General features: G+C 38.0%; 1 protein-coding gene across 14 annotated transcripts in view; it reads left to right on the plus strand.

Moving 5' to 3' along the window:
* Positions 1-19,352, plus strand: part of ORC4 (origin recognition complex subunit 4) — a 74,888-nt gene that overhangs the window by 29,684 nt on the left and 25,852 nt on the right. For all 14 annotated transcript variants that reach the window (XM_017342836.4, XM_017342837.4, XM_089329204.1 and 11 more), the window contains 3 exons: positions 14,153-14,228; positions 16,577-16,662; positions 18,870-18,918. In XM_017342836.4, coding sequence (XP_017198325.2) covers positions 14,153-14,228; positions 16,577-16,662; positions 18,870-18,918 — 211 coding nt within the window. The remainder of the gene's footprint in view (positions 1-14,152; positions 14,229-16,576; positions 16,663-18,869; positions 18,919-19,352) is intronic.

A 19,352-nucleotide genomic window follows, 5' to 3' on the forward strand; every position in this document is an offset into this window, starting at 1 on the left:
TTTCCTCCTCCTGACAAATTATCAATTATGTTTGTTCCATCATAGTTTCTGTCCTTCAAAAATTAGAGATTGTAAAGATTATCTGTCTGAAAGGCAGAGTGACAGATCTTCCTTCTGCTGGTTCACTCCCCAGATGCCTGTTACTGTCTGTGCTAGGACAGGCCACAGCTAGAATCTACTGCTTCCAAGATGCCTTAGCAGGAAGCTGGATTGAAAGTGTGGAGTAACTGGAACTTCAACCGGGCACTCTAATATGGGATGCAGGCATCTTTAGTGGAGCCTTAACCTACTCTACTATAACATTTGCCCCTTATCCTCTTTTTATAAGTCTAAGAACTATCATGCCATACATTTTTTTCTTTTGACTGTTTATTGTTTAAGTCTAACATTTAGCAATTTTCTCATACATACACTCAAATATTTTTCTTTCTTTTTTTAAAGCTCTACTTATTTATTTGAGAGTCAGAGTTAAAAAGAGAGATCGATCTTCCATCTGCTGGCTCATACCCCAAATGGCCACAGTGGTCAGAGCTGAACTGATCCAAAGCCAGGAGTTTCTTCCAAGTCCCCCATGTGGGCCATCTTCCCCTGCTTTCCCAAGGCCATTAACAGAGAGCTGGGTCAGAATTGGAGCAGCTAGGACTCAAACCAGTGTCCCTATAGGATGCCAGTGCTGCAGGCGGAGGCTTAACCTACTATGCCATAGCACCAGCCCCAATACACTCATATCTTACACTCAAAAATCTTTTCTACTTTCCCTCATTTTGTGTTTGTTTAAATTTATTTATTTATTTCTTTGAAAGGCAGAGTTACCGAGAAGAGAGAGTCTTCCAGCCACTGGTTCACTCCGCAAATGGTCACAGTGGCCAAGACTGGGCCATGCCAAAGCCAGGAGCCAGAGATTCCATGTGGGTCTCCCACATGGTTGGCAGGAGCCTGAGCACTTGAGCCATCTTCCCCTGCTTTCCTGGACATATTCATTGGGAGCTGGATCAGAAGTAGAGCAACCAGGACTTGAACTGGCATCCCTATGAGATGCTTTTGTTGCACACAGTATTTTTCATTGCCTTTTTTTTTTTTTTTTAAGATTTATTTATTTATTTGAAAGAGTTAGAGAGGGGGAGAGAGAGAAGGAGAAAGATCTTCCACTCACTGGTTCACTACCCAGATGGCCACAACAGCCAGGGCTGGGTCAAGCAATAGCCAGGAGCCAGGGCCTTCATCTGTATCTCCCACATGGGTAGTAGTGGCCCAGGCACTTGGACTATATTCTGCTGCTTTACCAAGGCAATTAGCAGGGAGCTGGATTGGAAGTGGAACAGCCAGGGCTCGAACTGGTACCCATATAGGATGCTGGTATCGCAGGTCACATACAAGTCTGGACATTGAATTCTTGTGTCAGTTTTCTTTCCTTGGGACTTTATAGATTTTACTCAACTCATGTTTTGTGGGGAAACTCCAAGGACAGGTTTCATTTTTTTCTTTATAAATTATCTGTTTGAATAGACAGTATATTACACAGTCATCACACCCTCACATTTTAGTTACTTGATACAACAGAAGGTTAGAGCTGCTCTTACTCTGTGCTCAGTGTGGATCAACAAAAGGCATTCTGCTTTGTAGTTACTCAAATTGAGGTTACCTCAGTGTGTTCTTCACTAGTGCTCCAGTGAAATGACGGGCAAATCATGGAAATGCTGTTAAAAGGTTTTACCCAGAAGTGATCAGGTTGTTTTTGTTTTTGTTTTTTGTGATGGTTTGCCTTTTTTTGCCAATACCCTGGACAGTCATGCAGTCCTACCTGCGCTGGACTCAGTCCTGGGCCACGAGGCTGCACACTTCCTTGCAAGTGGTCCTGTGCAGGCAAACCTACTTTTTTTTTTCTTTTTTAAAGACTTATTTATTTACTTGAAAATCAGAGTTATACAGAGAGAGGAGAAGCAGAGAGAAAAAGAGAGAGGTCTTCATCCGCTGGTTCACTCCCCAATTGGCCACAATGGCTGGAGCTGCACCGATCTGAAGCCAAAAGATAGGAACAATTTCCGGGCCTTCCACACAGGTGCAAGGGCCCAAGCACTTGGGCCATCTTCTGCTGCTTTCCCAGATCATAGCAGAGAGCTGGATCGGAAGTGGAGCATTTGGGACTTAAACTGGCACCCATATGGGATGCCCGTGCTTCAGGCCAGGGCATTAACCCACTGTGCCACAGCGCCAACCCCCAGAAGTGATCACTATTTATCTCTTCACTATTCAATGGCTGGAGTAAGTCACTTGTTCACTTCTAACTTAAAGAAAGTAAAGTACCTAAAAGGGAGGTCAACCTTAAAATATTTGGTAAATGTTAGTAAGGACTGCCAAAACTAACTTGTTATAGATTTGTATGTGATTTTTCCCTTTCTGGATGCTTCTAGAATTCATTTTAGAAATGTGAAAATTTCAAGCACCATGTCTAAGAGTTAATGATTTAAAAAATACTGATATTCTAGAAACCTTTTTAGTATGAATTCAGGCTTTAGTAAATGATAGCTTTTTCCCCCAATTTTCATTATTACCTTTGGAATAGACATTATCATATTAACAGTTAGAGAACATTTTTAGGTAATAGTTTCTTTAATTCTTAGATAAGCTCCATAGTGATATTTTTGTATTAGTGGATGGAAAAATGAGATCTAGAAAGTTAGTACATTCAACATGTTCAGTAGTCAACTCTACACCTTTAAACAAGTTGGCTTTAGAACAAAGTAGGTTAATCTGTGTGATTTGCACATCAGTGTGTGTTGAGCCTAAACATACAACTGCAGCAGCTAGTAGCTAAATTTATTCAAACTTACTTCCTAGCAGTTTGTTGCCACAGACACAGGAAAAATTTAGAAAAAAAGGGAAAAAAATCTAGTAAACATTAATAGAAGTGGTAAAAATGTTCAAGTAGGCTGGCGCATGGCTCAATAGGCTAATCCTCCGCTTGTGGCGCCAGCACACCAGGTTCTAGTCCCATTTGGGGCACCAGATTCTGTCCCGATTGCTCCTCTTCCTGTCCGGCTCTCTGCTCTGGGAGTGCAGTGGAGGATGGCCCAAGTCCTTGGGCTCTGCACACGCATGTGAGACCAGGAGAAGCACCTGGCTCCGGGCTTTGGATCAGTGCAGTGCGCCAGACGCAGCAGCCATTGAGGGGTGAACCAACGGAAAAAGGAAGACCTTCCTCTTTGTCTCTCTCTCTCACTGTCCACTCTGCCTGTCAAAAAATTAAAAAAAAAAATTAAAAAAAGTTCAAGTAAATACAGATGAAGGAAATATCACTTCATTAGTAAATTGGCTAGATAGAAATATTTTTTAACAGAAGAGTTGAGCCAGTAGTCTAAAGAGTTCCCGCATAACTCAACTCCCAACAGATGTGCACGGAGTTCCCATTGTTGCTAACATCTTGCCTTAGAGTTGTTATAATTAAGAAACCAATATTAATAAATTTTTATAAACTAAAGTTTGAAGTTTAAGATAAAGTTTATTAACTACATCAGTTCTATAGGGTTGACAAAATGGGTAATAACATGTATATATACACCATCACAATATCTTTGAAAATAGTTTTCCTGCCTTAAAAATCCCTTGTACTTTACCCATTCATTCTTCAACTTCAACCCTCGATAACCACTGACCTTTTTACTGTCTCCATAGTTCTGCTTTTTCCAGAATGTTACACAATTGGAATCTTATATGTAGCCTTTCATATTGGCTTCTTCTACTTAGCACTTGGATTTATAGTTCTTATACGTCCTTTTGTGTCTTTTGAGCTCATTGGTTATTGGTTTCTTTCTTTTTTTTTTTTTTTTATTTGAAAGTCAGAGTTAAACCGAGAGGCAGAGAGAGAGAGAGAGAGAGAGAGAGAGAGAGGTCTTACATCCACTGGTTCACTCCCCAGTTGACTGCAATGGCTGGAGCTGCACCTATCTGGAGCCAGGAGCCAGGAGCTTCCTCTGGGTCTTCCAAGGACTTGGGCCATCTTCTGCTTTCCCAGGCCATAGCAGAGAGCTGAATCAGAAGTGGAGCAGCCAGGACTGGAACCAGTGCCCATATGGGATGCTGGCACTGTATGCAGCAGCCTTACCCACTATCCCACAGCACCAGCCCCAGCTCATTTCTTTTTATCACTGAACAGTATTCTGTTGTGTTTGCATATACCATGATTTATTTATACAGTCACGTTTTGAAGGACATCTTTCAAGAAAAATTACTTACTTGAAAGGCAGAATTAGAATGAGAGAGAAAGAGTGAGAGATCTTCCATCCCCTGCTTCACATGTCAAATGGCTGCAACAGCCAGGGCTGGCCTGAGTGACAGCCAGAAGCCAAGATCTTCATCTTTGTGCAGGAGTCAAGTATTTTAGCCATCTTCTGCTACTTTCCCAGATTTATTAACAGGGAGCTGGATGGGAAGTAGAGCATCCAGGACAAGAACCAGGGGCCCTCATGGGATGCTCGCATGGCAGACAGTGGCTTAACCCCCTACTCCACAACATGGGACCCTGAGGATATCTTGGTAGTTTCCAGTTTGGCAGTTATGAATGCAGCTACTACATGTGCGTTCATGTTTTTGTGTGAATAAAGTTTCTTACTCAGTTGGGTAAAATACTTTGGAACATGATTTCTGAGCCGTATAAGGCTGTTTGGCTTTGGACAAAGCTACTAAACTGTCTCCTAATGTAACATCCAAGTTTTCTTTAGGTACAGCAATGAATGATATTTCTTGTTGCTCCACATCCTTACCTGCATTTGGTATTGTCATTCTTTTTAATTTTAGTCATTCTAGTAGGTATGAACTGGTGTCTCCTTGTATTTATTTGCTCTTCTCTAATGACATGTGTCTTTTCATGTTTATTTTTCATCAGCGTGTCTCTGAGATATTTGCCTTCATAACATTTTTTTAATTTGGTTGTTTTCTTTTTGGTAGGTTTTAAGCGTTCTTTGTGTATTTTTGGTTTTTAGTTGTGTTTAAAAATATTTCCTCCCTGTATATGGCTGGTCTTTTTATTCTGTTAACAGTGTCTTTGCCAGAGGGGAAGTTTTTAGCCTTACTAGGTCCAGTGAGTCAATGTATTCTTTCATGGATAATGATTTGGTGTTTTTTTTTCTAAAACCTCATGACCAAACCTAAGGTCACCTAGTTTTTTTTTATGTTGTCTTCTAGAAGTTTCATAATTTTGCCTTTTATATTTAAGTCTGATTCATTTTGAATTAATTTTTATGAAATGCTTAAAGATTTTATCTAGATTCATTTTTTTGCTTTGGGAATATACAACTGGGGAAAAGATCGTCTTTTCTCAACTGAATGGCTTTTACTTCTTTGTCAAAATCAGATGGCTATATTTGTGAGGATTTATTTTTCTGTTTCCCAGTATCAGATTGTCTTGATGTATTGTAATTAATGACTTGAAGTCAGGTACTGTCAGTTTTCTGACTTCATTCTTTCTTTGTTATTTGGCTATTCTGGGCACTTTGTCTTTGCATACTACATTTAGAATCAATTTGTCAATATCCAGAAGATATTAGGAATCCTTATATTGAATTACTAGGATTTTAGGAAGAGTTGACATCTTAACTGTATTGAGTCTTCCCATTCATGTAGGTATTTCATCAGAATACTTTTTGTAGTGAGTTTCTTCATTTAGAGCTCACTTTTTTTTTTTTTTTTTTTTTTTTGGATAGGCAGAGTGGACAGTGAGAGAGACAGAGAGAAAGATCTTCCTTTTGCCGTTGGTTCACCCTCCAGTGGCCGCCGCGGCTGGCGTACTGCGCTGATCCGAAGGCAGGAGCCAGGTGCTTCTCCTGGTCTCCCATGGGGTGCAGGGCCCAAGCACTTGGGCCATCCTCCACTGCACTCCCTGGCCACAGCAGAGAGCTGGCCTGGAAGAGGGGCAACCGGGACAGAATCCGGTGCCCCGACCGGGACTAGAACCCGGTGTGCCGGCGCCACAAGGCGGAGGATTAGCCTATTGAGCCATGGCACCAGCTCACTCACATGTATTTTTTAGACACATACCTAAGTATTTACATTTGTGAATCATACTGTGTTTTTAGTTTTATTTTCCAAGGATCTAAGCCAGTATATAGGCTTTTGTATATAACCTTGTTTCTCACAACTTTGCTACAGTTCTTTGTCAGTTGCAGGAAGTTATTTGGTTCATTTTTGGAGATTTTCTAAGTAGGCAGTCATGTTACCTGTAAACAAATACAGTTTTACTTCTTCATCCCATACCGTATACTTTTCAGTTTCTTTTCCTTGTCTTACTGCATTAGTTATTTTTAGGCTATGTGTAAGGGTTGATCATAAAATTAACTGATACTCAAGGGATAGGCATTGTTGTACAGTGGGTTTAGCTGCCACTTGGTAAGCCTGCATCCATATCAGAGTGCTGGTTCAAGTCCTTCGTCATCTACTTCTGATCTAGTGTCCTGCTAATTTATCTTGGTTTTCCTGCTAATATATAATGGTTTAGTTCTGGGCTCCTGGTTTCAGCCTGGCCTACCTCTGGCTGTTCCAGGCATTTGGAAAGTGGACCAACAGATGGAAGATATCTGTCTTGGTTTGTTTATGTTTTCGTCACTTTCAAATAAATAAAAATATATAAACATTTAAAATTTAACTGATATTCTGTATATGCCCTGTTAATATGAACTTAAGCCTTTCTTCAGTAAATAATAGTTTATTTTGAATATTTGCTTTCATTTCATCTTGTCCTTTTTTACCATTAGAAAATATCCAGTTATTAAACCTTTGTTTTCTTTTTCTCTATGCCTATATTCCTTTGTCCTATCCCTCAGCATTCTACCATATGACCAATGTGATTTCCTTCACTGACAGTTCTATTTTTACTGCTGCTGCATTTTTCTTAAAAACAACCAAAAAAAGAGATTTATTTCTTTATTTGAAAGTCTAATGTGATATTGCCTTTTAGTTTTCAAACAGCTCTTCCTTCTTGTCTAGTTCCTTGTCATGCATTTTATTAGTCTGTTTTTTGTTTATCTAAGTCTGCCTTAAATAAGCCAAAACATTTATTTCATAAAATACACATTTTTAATAGTGGTTAATCTTTTTCATTAGTTTGGTGTTCTTTCTTTCATCTCTTTTTTAAGCTTCTGTGTTTTTTATTATGTATATTAAATTTTAAAAGTAATATCAGTTAATAAAATTGATAGATTATTCTTGGCCAGGCTGAATTTAGTTGTTTTTATTTCTTAAATCAGAGCCCCTTTCTGGTACACTGGAGCCATTCACCTAGTATGACTTCAGTAGATCTGGAAGAATTCCCCATCTAGTGTTCCATTTTGTTACAGCTCAGTTTATTCCTGCTGTACTTTAATATTGAGAGATTGAAAAGATGAAGAGGAGTCTTTGACTTGTTCCACTTTTATATTTTCTGATTTAGGCAACAGTACACTTAGATATAAAAAAGATTCAGTAAATTGTGAGATATAGATTATTCTTGGAGAAGAACTCACCACAACATAATTATAGATATTCAGAAATTTTTTTAGAGATTTATTTATTTATTTGAAAGTCAGAGTTACACAGAGAGGAAGAGACAAAGAGAAACAATTCTTCCATCTGCTGGTTCACATCGCAAATGACCACAACAGCCAAAGCTGGGCCAGGCCAAAGCCAGGAGCCAGGAGCTTCTTCCAGGTCTCCCACGAGGGTCCAGCCGTTCAAGCACTTGGGCCATCTTCCACTGCTTTCCCAGGCACATAGTAGAGCTGGATTGGAAGTGGAGCAGCCAGAATGCAAAGTATGTGTTCAAATTTAAAAATGAGAACATAGTACAATTAAAACACTATTGTGGGAGCCAGCATTGTGCCTGGTGGGTTTAGCCGCCTGCCGAATGGCAGGCATCCCATATGAACACCCGTTCAAGTAGTAGCTGTTTCATTTCCAATTCAGCTGCCTGCTAATATACCAGTGAAGGCAGCAGAAGATGGCCCAAGTGATGGTGCCCCTACCACCCATGTGGGAGACCCAGATGCAATTCCAGGCTCCTGGCTTCGGCCTGGCCCAGCCCTGACTGCTGAGTCCATTTGGGGCATAAGCAACTGGATGGAAGATCCCTTTTTCTCTCATTGTCTGCCCTCTCCCCTCCCCATAACACTGCCTTTGGAATAAATAAATAAATAGATTGGTAAAACTTTAAAAAAAAAAAAAAAGATCAAACTATCTTTGGTCAAACTATCTGAAACACAAAAAATTCTAAACCTATAGTTAATTCAAAAACATAATAGTGTGGTTTGTTCTATTGTAAAATTTCATTAAAAAAATAGCTGTGATTCTAAATACAAGGTCAAGCCCCAGTATGTACTCTTCTTTGTTTTGTTTTGTTTTTTTTGATTTTTTAATCTTTTTTAACTTTTATTTACTAAATATAAATTTCCAAAGTACAGTTTATGGATTACAATGGCTTTTTCCTTTCATAACTTCCCCCCAACCCGCAACCCTCCCATCTCCTGCTCCCTCTCCTATTACATTCCATTCACAAAATTTTTTTTAAACTTTTATTTAGTAAATATAATTTCCAAAGTGCAGTTTATGGATTACAATGGCTTTCCCCAGCCCCATAACTTCCCTCCCACCTGCAACCCTCCCATCTCCTGCTCCCTCTCCCATTCCATTCACATCAAGATTCATTTTCAATTCTCTTTATATACAGAAGATTGATTTAGTATATATTAAGTAAAGATTTCATCAGTTTGCACCCACACAGAAACGTAAAGTGTAAAATACTGTTTGAGTACTAGTTATAGCATTACTTCACATTGGACAACATATTAAGGACAGAGATCCTACATGAGGAGTAAGTATACAGTGACTCCTGTTGTTGATTTAACAAATTGACACTCTTGTTTATGGCATCAATAATCTCCCTAGGCTCTTGTCGTGAGTTGCCAAGGCTATGGAAGCCTCTTGAGTTCGCTGACTTCGATCTTATTTTGACAAGGTCATAGTCAAAGTGGAAGTTCTCTCCTCCCTTCAGAGAAAGGTACCTCCTTCTTTGATGGCCCGTTCTTTCTAATGGGATCTCACTCACAGAGATCTTTCATTTAGGTGTTTGTTTTGTTTTGTTTTGTTTTGTTTTTTCCAGAGTGTCTTGGCTTTCCATGCCTGAAATACTCTCACGGGCTCTTCAGCCAGATCTGAGTGCCTTAAGGGCTGATTCTGAGGCCAGAGTGTTGTTTAGGACATCTGCCATTCTCTGAGTCTGCTGTGTATCCCACTTCCCATGTTGGATCCTTCTCTCCCTTTTTTTATTCTATCAGTTTTAGCAGACACTAGTCTTGTTTATGTGATCCCTTTGACCCTTAGACCTATCAGTGTGATCAATTGTGAACTGAAATTGATCACTTGGACTAGTGAGATGGCATTGGTACATGCCACCTTGATGGGATTGTATTGGAATCCCCTGGCACATTTCTAACTCCACCATTTGGGGCAAGTCCAATTGAGCATGTCCCAAATTGTACATCTCCTCCCTCTCTTATTCCCACTCTTACATTTAACAGGGATCACTTTTCAGTTAAATGTAAACACCTAAGAATAATTGTGTGTTAATTACAGACTTCAACCAAAAGTATTAAGTAAAACAAAAAAAATACTAAAAGGGATAAAGTATTAAATTGTACATCAACAATTGGGACAAGGGCTAATCAAATCACTGTTTCCCATAGTGTCCATTTCACGTCACAAGGTTTCCTTTTAAGTGCTCAGTTAGTTGTCACCAATCAGGGAGAACATATGATATTGCTTAATTCACTCAGCATAATGTTTTCCAGATTCCTCCGTTTTGTTGCAAATGACCGGATTTCATTGTTTTTTACTGCTGTATGGTATTCTATAGAGTATATGTCCCATAATTTCTTTATCCAGTCATCTGTTGATGGGCATTTAGGTAGATTCCAGGTCTTAGCTATTGTGAATTGAGCTGCAATAAACATTAAGGTGCAGACAGCTTTCTTGTTTGCCAATTTAATTTCTTTTGGGTAAAATCCAAGGAGTGGGGTGGCTGGGTTGTATGCTAGGAATCTCCAGACTGACTTCCATAGTGGCTTGACCAGTTTGCATTCCCACCAACAGTAGGTTAGTGTCCCCTTTTCCCCACATCCTCGCCAGCATCTGTTGTTGGTAGATTTCTGTATGTGAGCCATTCTAACTGGGGTGAGGAGAAACCTCATTGTGGTTTTGATTTGCATTTCCCTGATGGCTAGTGACCCTGAACATTTTTTCATGTGTCTGTTGGCCATTTGGATTTCCTCTTTTGAAACATGTCTATTGAGGTCCTTGGCCCATCTCTTAAGTGGGTTGTTGGTTTTGATGTAGTGGAGTTTCTTGATCTCTTTGTAGATTCTGGTTATTAACCCTTTATCTGTTGGGTAGTTTGCAAATATTTTTTCCCATTCTGTCAGTTGTCTCTTCACTTTCCTGGCTGTTTCTTTTGCAGTACAGAAACTTCTCTTTGTTGCAGTCCCAAATGTTAATAGCCATTAACATTAGCCACAATAATCACAATAGCCACAGAAACAAGCAAATACCTTGGAATAAACTTAACCAAGGATGTTAAAGATCTCTACGATGAGAATTACAAAATCTTAAAGAAAGAAATGGAAGAACATACCAAAAAATGGAAAAATATTCCATGCTCATGGATTGGAAGAATCAATATCATCAAAATGTCCATTCTCCCAAAAGCAATTTATAGATTCAATGTGATACCAATCAAAATACCAGAGACATTCTTCTCAGATCTGGAAAAAATGATGCTGAAATTCATATGGAGACACAGGAGACCTCCAATAGCTAACGCAATCTTGTACAACAAAAACAAAGCTGGAGGCATCACAATTCCAGATTTCAGGACATACTACAGGGCAGTTGTTATCAGAACAGCATGGTACTGGTACAGAAACAGATGGATAGACCAATGGAACAGAATAGAAACACCAGAAATCAATCCAAACATATATAGCCAACTTATATTTGATCAAGGATCCAAAACCAATCCCTGGAGTAAGGGCAGTCTATTCAATAAATGGTGCTGGGAAAATTGGATTTCCACGTGCAGAAGCATGAAGCAAGACCCCTACCTTTCACCTTACGCAACAATCCACTCAACATGGATTAAAGACTTAAATCTACGTCCTGACACCATCAAATTATTAGAGACATTGGAGAAATCCTGCAAGATATAGGCACAGGCCAAGACTTTTTGGAAAAGACCCCGGAAGCACAGGCAGTCAAAGCTAAAATTAACATTTGGGATTGCATCAAACTGAATGTACTCTTCTACATAGACTTTGATTGTAGACAAACTTCCTCGATGGTTAAACAGGTTATTTCTTCCAGTTGCATATTGGTGAATCTTCCGTTTATTGCAGTACTTTTTGGTGATCCTGTAAAATCCCTGGATGCTGACAAATTTAAGAGAGTTGTCCTGGTATGTTTATAATATTAATTTTTAGCTACATAAGATAAACCAAATTTTTTATTTTGGTAAGTGTACTATTAATAACTAGAAAAAAACTTTTAATGTAAAATGTAGTTTAAATTTTTGAAAAGATGACAGATCGTAGAAAAAATGACTTAAATGGTATGGTTGATTACCTAGCTAATTATGCCACAAATTTTAGCAATATCCAGATAGAAGCTAAAATAATTATTTGAAGATGCACAATTAATTTATCATTTCAAGCCATACACACCCTCCGTAAAACATTAGTGAGCAGATTCAAGCAGAGCATAGTAAGCTGGTGTTTAGAATAAGGTACGTGGATGGGGCCAGTGCCGTTGGCGTGCTAGGTTAATCCTCTGCCTGCAGCCCCGGGATCCCATATGGGTGCCAGTTGTAGTCCTGGCTGCTCCTCTTCCAGTCCAGTGCTCTGCTGTGACCCGGGAAGGCAGTGGAGGATGGCCCAAGTGCTTGGGCCCCTGCTGCCACATGGGAGACCAGGAAGAAGCACCTGGCTCCTGGCTTCAGATCGGCGCAGCGCTGGCCCTAGTGGCCATTTGTGGGGTAAACCGATGGAAGGAAGACCTTTCTCTCTGATTCTCCCTCTCAGTGTCTATAACTCTACCTGTCAAATAAATAAATAAAATCTTTTTAAAAAAAAAGAATAAGGTACGTGTAGAGAATGCTATAATCCTATCTAAGTCTGCGTATACATGTTCTCGCTATATATATATATATATATAAAAGATGGGGTTATTATTAATGTATTCTTGGTTCATTATGCAAAGAATTTAGAATGTTCTTCAGTAATTCATCAAAACATAAATTGATATATGAATTAAAATCAGAGCCAAAGAAAATATAATTACAAGTGTTTTTCAAAAAGTTTGTGGAAAATGGAATTGAAAGATAAGAGTGCAAAAAATTTTTGAAATCCTTGCAGGTGTTTGATAACACTTATTTCCTGTGTTTTTTAAAAAACCCTCATGTAAGTAAAAGAGATGAGGAAAGAATCACTGTGGATTACTATGAAAAACATGCTCAAAAGAATATTTTGTGGAACCAAGTTTGTATCGTGTTAGGGATATGGGAATACTCTTGTGATAGAGACTGACCTGATCCAAAGGCAGAGAAGTACCACTTTTGTTTCAGGCAATTCTTCAATGTCACTTCTTAGTTGTACTAGTAGTCCGGTGTCTTACTAGTGGAATGACAGTTTATATCCTGAGATTTCTATGTTTCCTAAGGACCTAATCTACCTGTGATCCAGGTAGAATTCCCTGGTATGTGAATAAACCAGACAGAGCTGGCATGTTTAATATTCTCTTGTGAAATCTAAGATAATGTTGATATTGGTTTTTTTCCTTGTGCACAGATACGGTACAGTAACAAATAAAAGTAGCATATTGTGAATTTTGTTTATGAAAGTTCACTCATTGTCACACTTTGCTGAATGACCCTTCTGTTTTCATTAAATTTTAATGATCCCATCTAATTTTTTTTATTTTTTTAGTTTATAGTCTCTTTGCACGACCATTTATTTTTTGATAGTTCCTTCCTGTTCTAATATTGGAAATAGTACTTTATAATGACTTTTCCTTTAAAAAAAGATTTCAGCTTTTCTTAATTCTGTTTTCAATTTTTTGAAAATTTATGCAATAATGTTATGAAGAGATATATGATATTGTAACACAAGAATGACAGTGTCACAAATCAAAGAATGTCAAGTGGCATAGAAATACGTTTAATTATGACAATGTGAGTCTGTAAACAGTTTAAAGTGATACTGTGCTCTGAGTATAACTGTTTTAGTAGTCATTATTATAGGGAGTAGACTTCATAGCATTATTATAATGGGGAGTAGACTTTATAATCATTTAGTGTTGTTCTGATATACATTATTAAATAACTTTTAACTGATTTTAATGATGTTTGATAGAGCAGATGTTAATGAGATAAATAATATACTAAGTCATCAAATTCATGAGGGACTATAGTTTAGAGTGCTGTGCAAAGGAATATATCTCAGGGGCCAGTGTTGTGGTGTAACAGTTAGGCTACCACCTGCAGCACTGGCATCAATTTGAATCCCAGCTGCTACATTTCCAGCCTAGCTCCCTGCTGATGGGACTGGAAAAGCAGCTGAGGAAGGTGCAAGTGCTTGGGTCCCTGCTCCCACATGGGAGACCTGGATGAAGCTCTTGGCTTTGACGTGGCCGAGTCCTGGCCATTGCAGTCATTTGGAGAGTAGTCAACAGATGAAAAATCCCTCTCTGTCTCTCCCCCTCTGTTTCTCTCTCTGTATCTCTTCCTCTCCCTCTCCCCCTCTCTTCCTATATCCCTGTCTCCTTCCTTCCCTGTCCCCCCCTCTAACTCTGTCTTTGAATAAGTAAAATAAATGTTAAAATAAAAAGAAATATATCTTAAAACCTGAGGCATATTTGTAGGCTTATTAGAAGTTTAGATAGATGGTTTGGTGAATGTGATTAACAGTCCTGGCTCTGATATCTTAAGAAGAAAAAGATATAAAAAATGTGAAAAATTAGATCTTATTTGTTAATTAAAAGAAACAATTTGTTTATGGTCTGTTCTCATTTATAGTTTAAAAAATTTTTATTTTCATCTTTTATGTATTATTAAATATTCAATAAACTTTTCATATTTATTTAGTTAATAAATCATGCTTTGAAAGAACTCATGGAAATAGGAGAAGCAAGTGAAAATATATTACAAGTTCACCTAAATGGTAAGTATATTATCATTTTCCATTGGAAATGATATTAACCACATGGGGTTCTTACATTGTTAATCTAAACCCACTTGTATGTTTTACTTCTGTAGTGATAATTAGATTTTTTTTCCAGCAGAGTTAGTGAGAGAGAGACAGAGAGAAAGGTCTTCCTTTCTGTTGGTTCACCGCCTCAAAATGGCCGCCTCAGCAGGTGCGCTGCGTCGATCCGAAGCCAGGAGCCAGGTACTTCCTCCTGGTATCCCATGTGGGTGCAGGGCCCAAGCACTTGGGCCATCCTCCACTGCACTCCCAGGCCACAACAGAGAGCTGGACTGGAAGAGTAGCAACCAGGACAGAACCCGGCACCCCAACTGGATCTAGAACTCAGGGTGCTGTTGCTGCAGGCGGAGGATTAGCCAAGTGAGCCGCAGCGCCGGCCAATAATTAGATTTTAAAACTTAGATCCATGTTAGCAACCTTTAGCATATGGTAAACAATAATTTTAGAAATTAAATTTTAGTAAATTTTACTGTAACTTTTGCTATCTATGTAAAATGAATTCTGTAAGTAATGCTATTGATCTGTTTAAGAGAAATAAGGGTATAATTTTCCAGTTCAGTGATCTTCAAAAGATCATGAAGGGGATTGCTGGGTCTCCTAGAGTGATAAACATTTAAGAGGTGCAGGATGGGAAGTGGGGTTGGGGCCACTGTGTGGCCTCTGCATTACAAAATAAAGCCCTGGATATCCTCATTTCTCACTGTGAATCTGTAGGGTCCTGAACTGTCATTGTTACCACACTGAAGTTGCTTCTGTTTGTTCATATCCTTTATCCGAGTGTGAAAGGCAGATCTTCCATCCTTGTAACCGTAACACTGAACAGTCTCAGCAAATATTAATAGTGGATAGCCGGCGCCACAGCTCAGTAGGCTAATCCTCTGCCTTGCAGTGCCGGTACACTGGGTTCTAGTCCCGGTCGGGGCACCGGATTCTGTCCCGGTTGCCCCTCTTCCAGGCCAGCTCTCTGCTGTGGCCAGGGAGTGCAGTGGAGGATGACCCAAGTGCTTGGGCCCTGCACCCCATGGGAGACCAGGAGAAGTACCTGGCTCCTGCCTTCGGATCAGCGCGGTGCGCCGGCCGCAGCCTGCAGGCCGCAGCGGCCATTGGAGGGTGAACCAAAGGCAAAGGAAGACCTTTCTCTCTGTCCTCTCTCTCACTGTCCACTCTGCCTGTCAAAAAAAATATATTAATAGTGGATAAATGACAAGAGTAATGCAATTTACAATGTTACAAATGATAGGATAGGGATGGGCATTTGGTCTCCACTGTAGGCTATTGGCCATTTGTAAAAAACTAATCTTTGGTGCCCTGTCCCTTCAGAGAATAAAACTGATTTGAAGGATGGCATGCAAAACAAACAATAATTTTAGAAATTAAAATCATAATAGTGCTAGACATCTGGTCTAGTGGTTAAGACACTGCTTAAAACATCCACATCTCATATTAGAGTATGTGAATTCGACTCCAGACTCCAGCTTCTGATTCTAGCTTCCTGTTAGGAAGAGGTGGTGGCTCAGGTAGCTGGATTCCTGCCACCTACTTGGGAAAACTGGTTTAAGTTCCAGGTTCCTGGCTTCTGTCCTTCTCATCCTCAGCCTTTGCTGAGTTCATGAACTGAACCAGTGGATGGCAGTGCACTGCTTTGTCTGTGTGTCTCATTCTTTTCATCTCTTTCTACCTCAAATAAATTACAAACTAACAATAAAAGAGGCACATAAGAATTCTAGTTTTGTCTTAGTTTTCCTTTTGGAAAATAATACTAACTCCAAGAAAGATTGTTTTTTGTCTCTATGAGATAATGTCATTATTGTTAAGTTTTAAAAAGAAAGTACTGTGAATGGGTTTGACTCTTCTTTCCACTTAATTTTTTTTAAATTAATTTATTTATTTGAAAGTCAGAGTTACACAGAGAGAGAAGAGGCAGAGAGAGAGAGAGGTCTTCCATCCTATGGTTCACTCCCCAGTTGGCCGCAATGGCTGGAGCTGCGGCGATCCGAAGCCAGGAGCCAGGAGCTTGTTCCGGGTCTCCCGTGAGGGTGCAGGGGCCCAAGGACTTGGGCCATCCTCCACTGCTTTCCCAGGCCATAGCAGAGAGCTGGATAGGAAGTGGAGCAGCCGGGTCTCGAACTGACGCCCATGTGGGATGCCAGCGCTTCAGGCCAGGTTGTTAACCTGCTGCACCACAGTGCTGGCCCCTCCACTTAAATTTTAAAAATAGTGGAAAATAGGCTTGACTATAAAGCGATCTGTGTCAAACGCATATTTCATTTAAATTAAATACTTTTAAATGGACTTTATTTTAGGACTCTTGCAGATCAATGATAAAATTGCTCTAAAGGAAATCACAAGGCAGTTAAATCTGGAAAATGCAGTTGGAGATAAAGTTTTTGTAAGTATCTGCAGTTATTTTATTAAACTTCAAATTAAAGTCTCTATAACATATGTTTTATATTTCTGGACATTTAGGTTAGGAGTTCTAGGATTATAAATCAAAATTTGCCAAATTTTCATAATAATATATAATGTATTAGGATACAGTCACTAAATCTTGCATTTGGGTGTTTTTGGAGTAAGATTATACTAGCCATAAAATACCTGAAAAGTCAAGGTTTAGATCAGATACTCTTTAAGTTTGCCTATTTATGTATAAACTAAATACTCTGATTCTCCATTCTATGCTCTAGCACATTTGGGTAGCAGAGCATAGTGGAAAATGTGCTGAATTTGAAGCTACAATAAGTGATTTTAGATTTTTTTGTCTTACTACCAGTTGACTTCTTAGTGATCCTGGATTAATGAATGTCTCCTAATTTAAGATTCTTCATGTTTTAAGTGGGCATTATTTTATATGTACTTCACAGAACTATTATAAAGAATACAGGAAACAATAAACATTTAAGTTTTTTTTTTAAAAAAAAGTACTTTGAGTAGTGATGTGCTATAAATCTGTTCTCTCTTACTATCATGTTTTCATAAATTTATCCCTTCTTACTGTAACATCTTGAATTCTCAGGAAAGTGAACATCAGTAAAGAAACTGGTTTAAATGTTTTATAACTTTCACTAAACTTTTTACCTATTGCCTAATTTATGAGATCTAAAAAAGCATGATTAATGTACCTGCCCTGATTTTCACAATGAAATTACCTGTCCTCATACTAGTTACACAATTGAAGTAGGTTACATATATTCCAAGTTCATTTTCTGGTCACTGGTAATTATGTAGTGCTGCCATTATAACTTTGCAACCTTATGCTCCCTTTGCAGTGCTGCAGCCGTAGTGTGTAAGATTCCTAGCATTTAGGATTCTAATTTTTTAATGTGCATAAAAATTGGAGTGAACCATATGTTCTCATTCCATAGTTTGTAGATCTTTAAAGTACAAGTTCAAAATGTCCCTTCTATAAATTTTAATATTCTACCTCTTATTTACAAAGCAGTGTTGAAGTTAGTGCCCTGTGTAATCAAATAAGAGTTCCCATTGAATGAGTTCAGTTTGGCTTTTGGTTTCCATGTGCTCTCGATAGCCTTTTCTAACATTCCTAACTGAAAATATTCATATTGAACTTATATGAAATAAAAGACAAAATTTATCATCCTATCCTAATTCTGTTGTCATTCTTCATCACGTGTAATTGGTCCTTCATCGCTATGGTTCTGGATCTGCAAATTCAACTTACTATAGGTTAAAAATATGTAGGAAGGAAATTGCAATTGGGCTGAACATGTACAGTTATTTTTCTTTGTCATTATTACCTAAACAGTACAGTATATATAGTGCAACTCTATAGGACTTACATTGTACTAGATAATACAAGTAATCTGGAGATGATAAATAGTATAACAGAGAATTTCTGTAGGTTATATTCCAATACTATGCCATTTTATGTAAGGGATATTCAAAAAGTTCACAGAAGATACATTTTGTAAAAAAAAAAAAAAATGTATGGACTTCAGTTTTTTTCACCAAAACAAACTTGTCTTTTAATTCTGTTTTTCCATGAATTTTATGGAAAGTTCCTTCATATATTTATATGTAAGTATATACTCAGCATTTTTTAAAACACAGCTCAACCTTTTAGTAACTTTGAACACTAATTTCCCAACAGGTTGAAAGGTTATATGCCAATTATGGTTATTATTATGGTATGTTATATTTATTATGTTATAGTAAATTATGGGCAATGGCTTTTGCCCTGCCTTAGAAATGGTGTCAGCATTACAGCATGCAGTCATCACAATATGTGGAAGTTCTTACTCTGCCCTCAATCTGCAGTATCTGGATAATTATATCTAATAACTTATTAAAAATCATCTATAATATTAAGGTTGTATTCTAAAGTATTCTGGTTATATCTATGTAAAATTATAAATATGACACAGTATTGCTGGTTTTGGTGTAGTATCATCTCTACCTTTATGTTTGAGTTTTAGATCATAATACACATTCTCAGACAGTTGAAAACTGACCACTAACCCTGGTTTACTAGGAAAAAGTTTACATATAGTGTCTACATAAAGTCTGAGAGTCAGATAGCCCATTTTTATTCTTTATTTCACTGGACTTCATGTCATGGTATCTTATTTTGTTACCCAGGGAAGCTTTGCTGAAAACCTTTCATTTCTTCTGGAAGCTTTAAAAAAAGGTAAATATTAACTTGTTTTGTGCTGTCAAAATAATTTGTTTTTAATTTTACTTTTCTCCTGAATAAAGGTAATACATACATTTAGGAAAAAACTCATAAAATACACAAATATAAAAAAGTAAAATAATGATTACTGTTATTCCACTACTATAATGGTGATTATCTCAGTTAACATTTGGCTTTTTATTTTTATTCACCTACATCCTACACCACTGATACAAATGAGAGAGAGATAGAGTTTTTTACAAGAATGAAATCATTTTTCTTGTTTTGTAATCAGTAAATTTTGCTGTGCATCATTTTATGATTTCTTATACATTCCATTTTATAAATATGTGATGAGTTTTTTAAGATTTATTTATATATTTCAAAGAGTTACAGAGAGAGAAGAGAGATTTTTATCCACTGATTCACTCCCCAAATGGCCATAATGG

Source organism: Oryctolagus cuniculus, chromosome 3, assembly GCF_051225735.1.
Source record: "Oryctolagus cuniculus isolate XC-2025 breed Fujian yellow rabbit chromosome 3, ASM5122573v1, whole genome shotgun sequence".
Lineage (NCBI taxonomy): Eukaryota > Metazoa > Chordata > Mammalia > Lagomorpha > Leporidae > Oryctolagus > Oryctolagus cuniculus.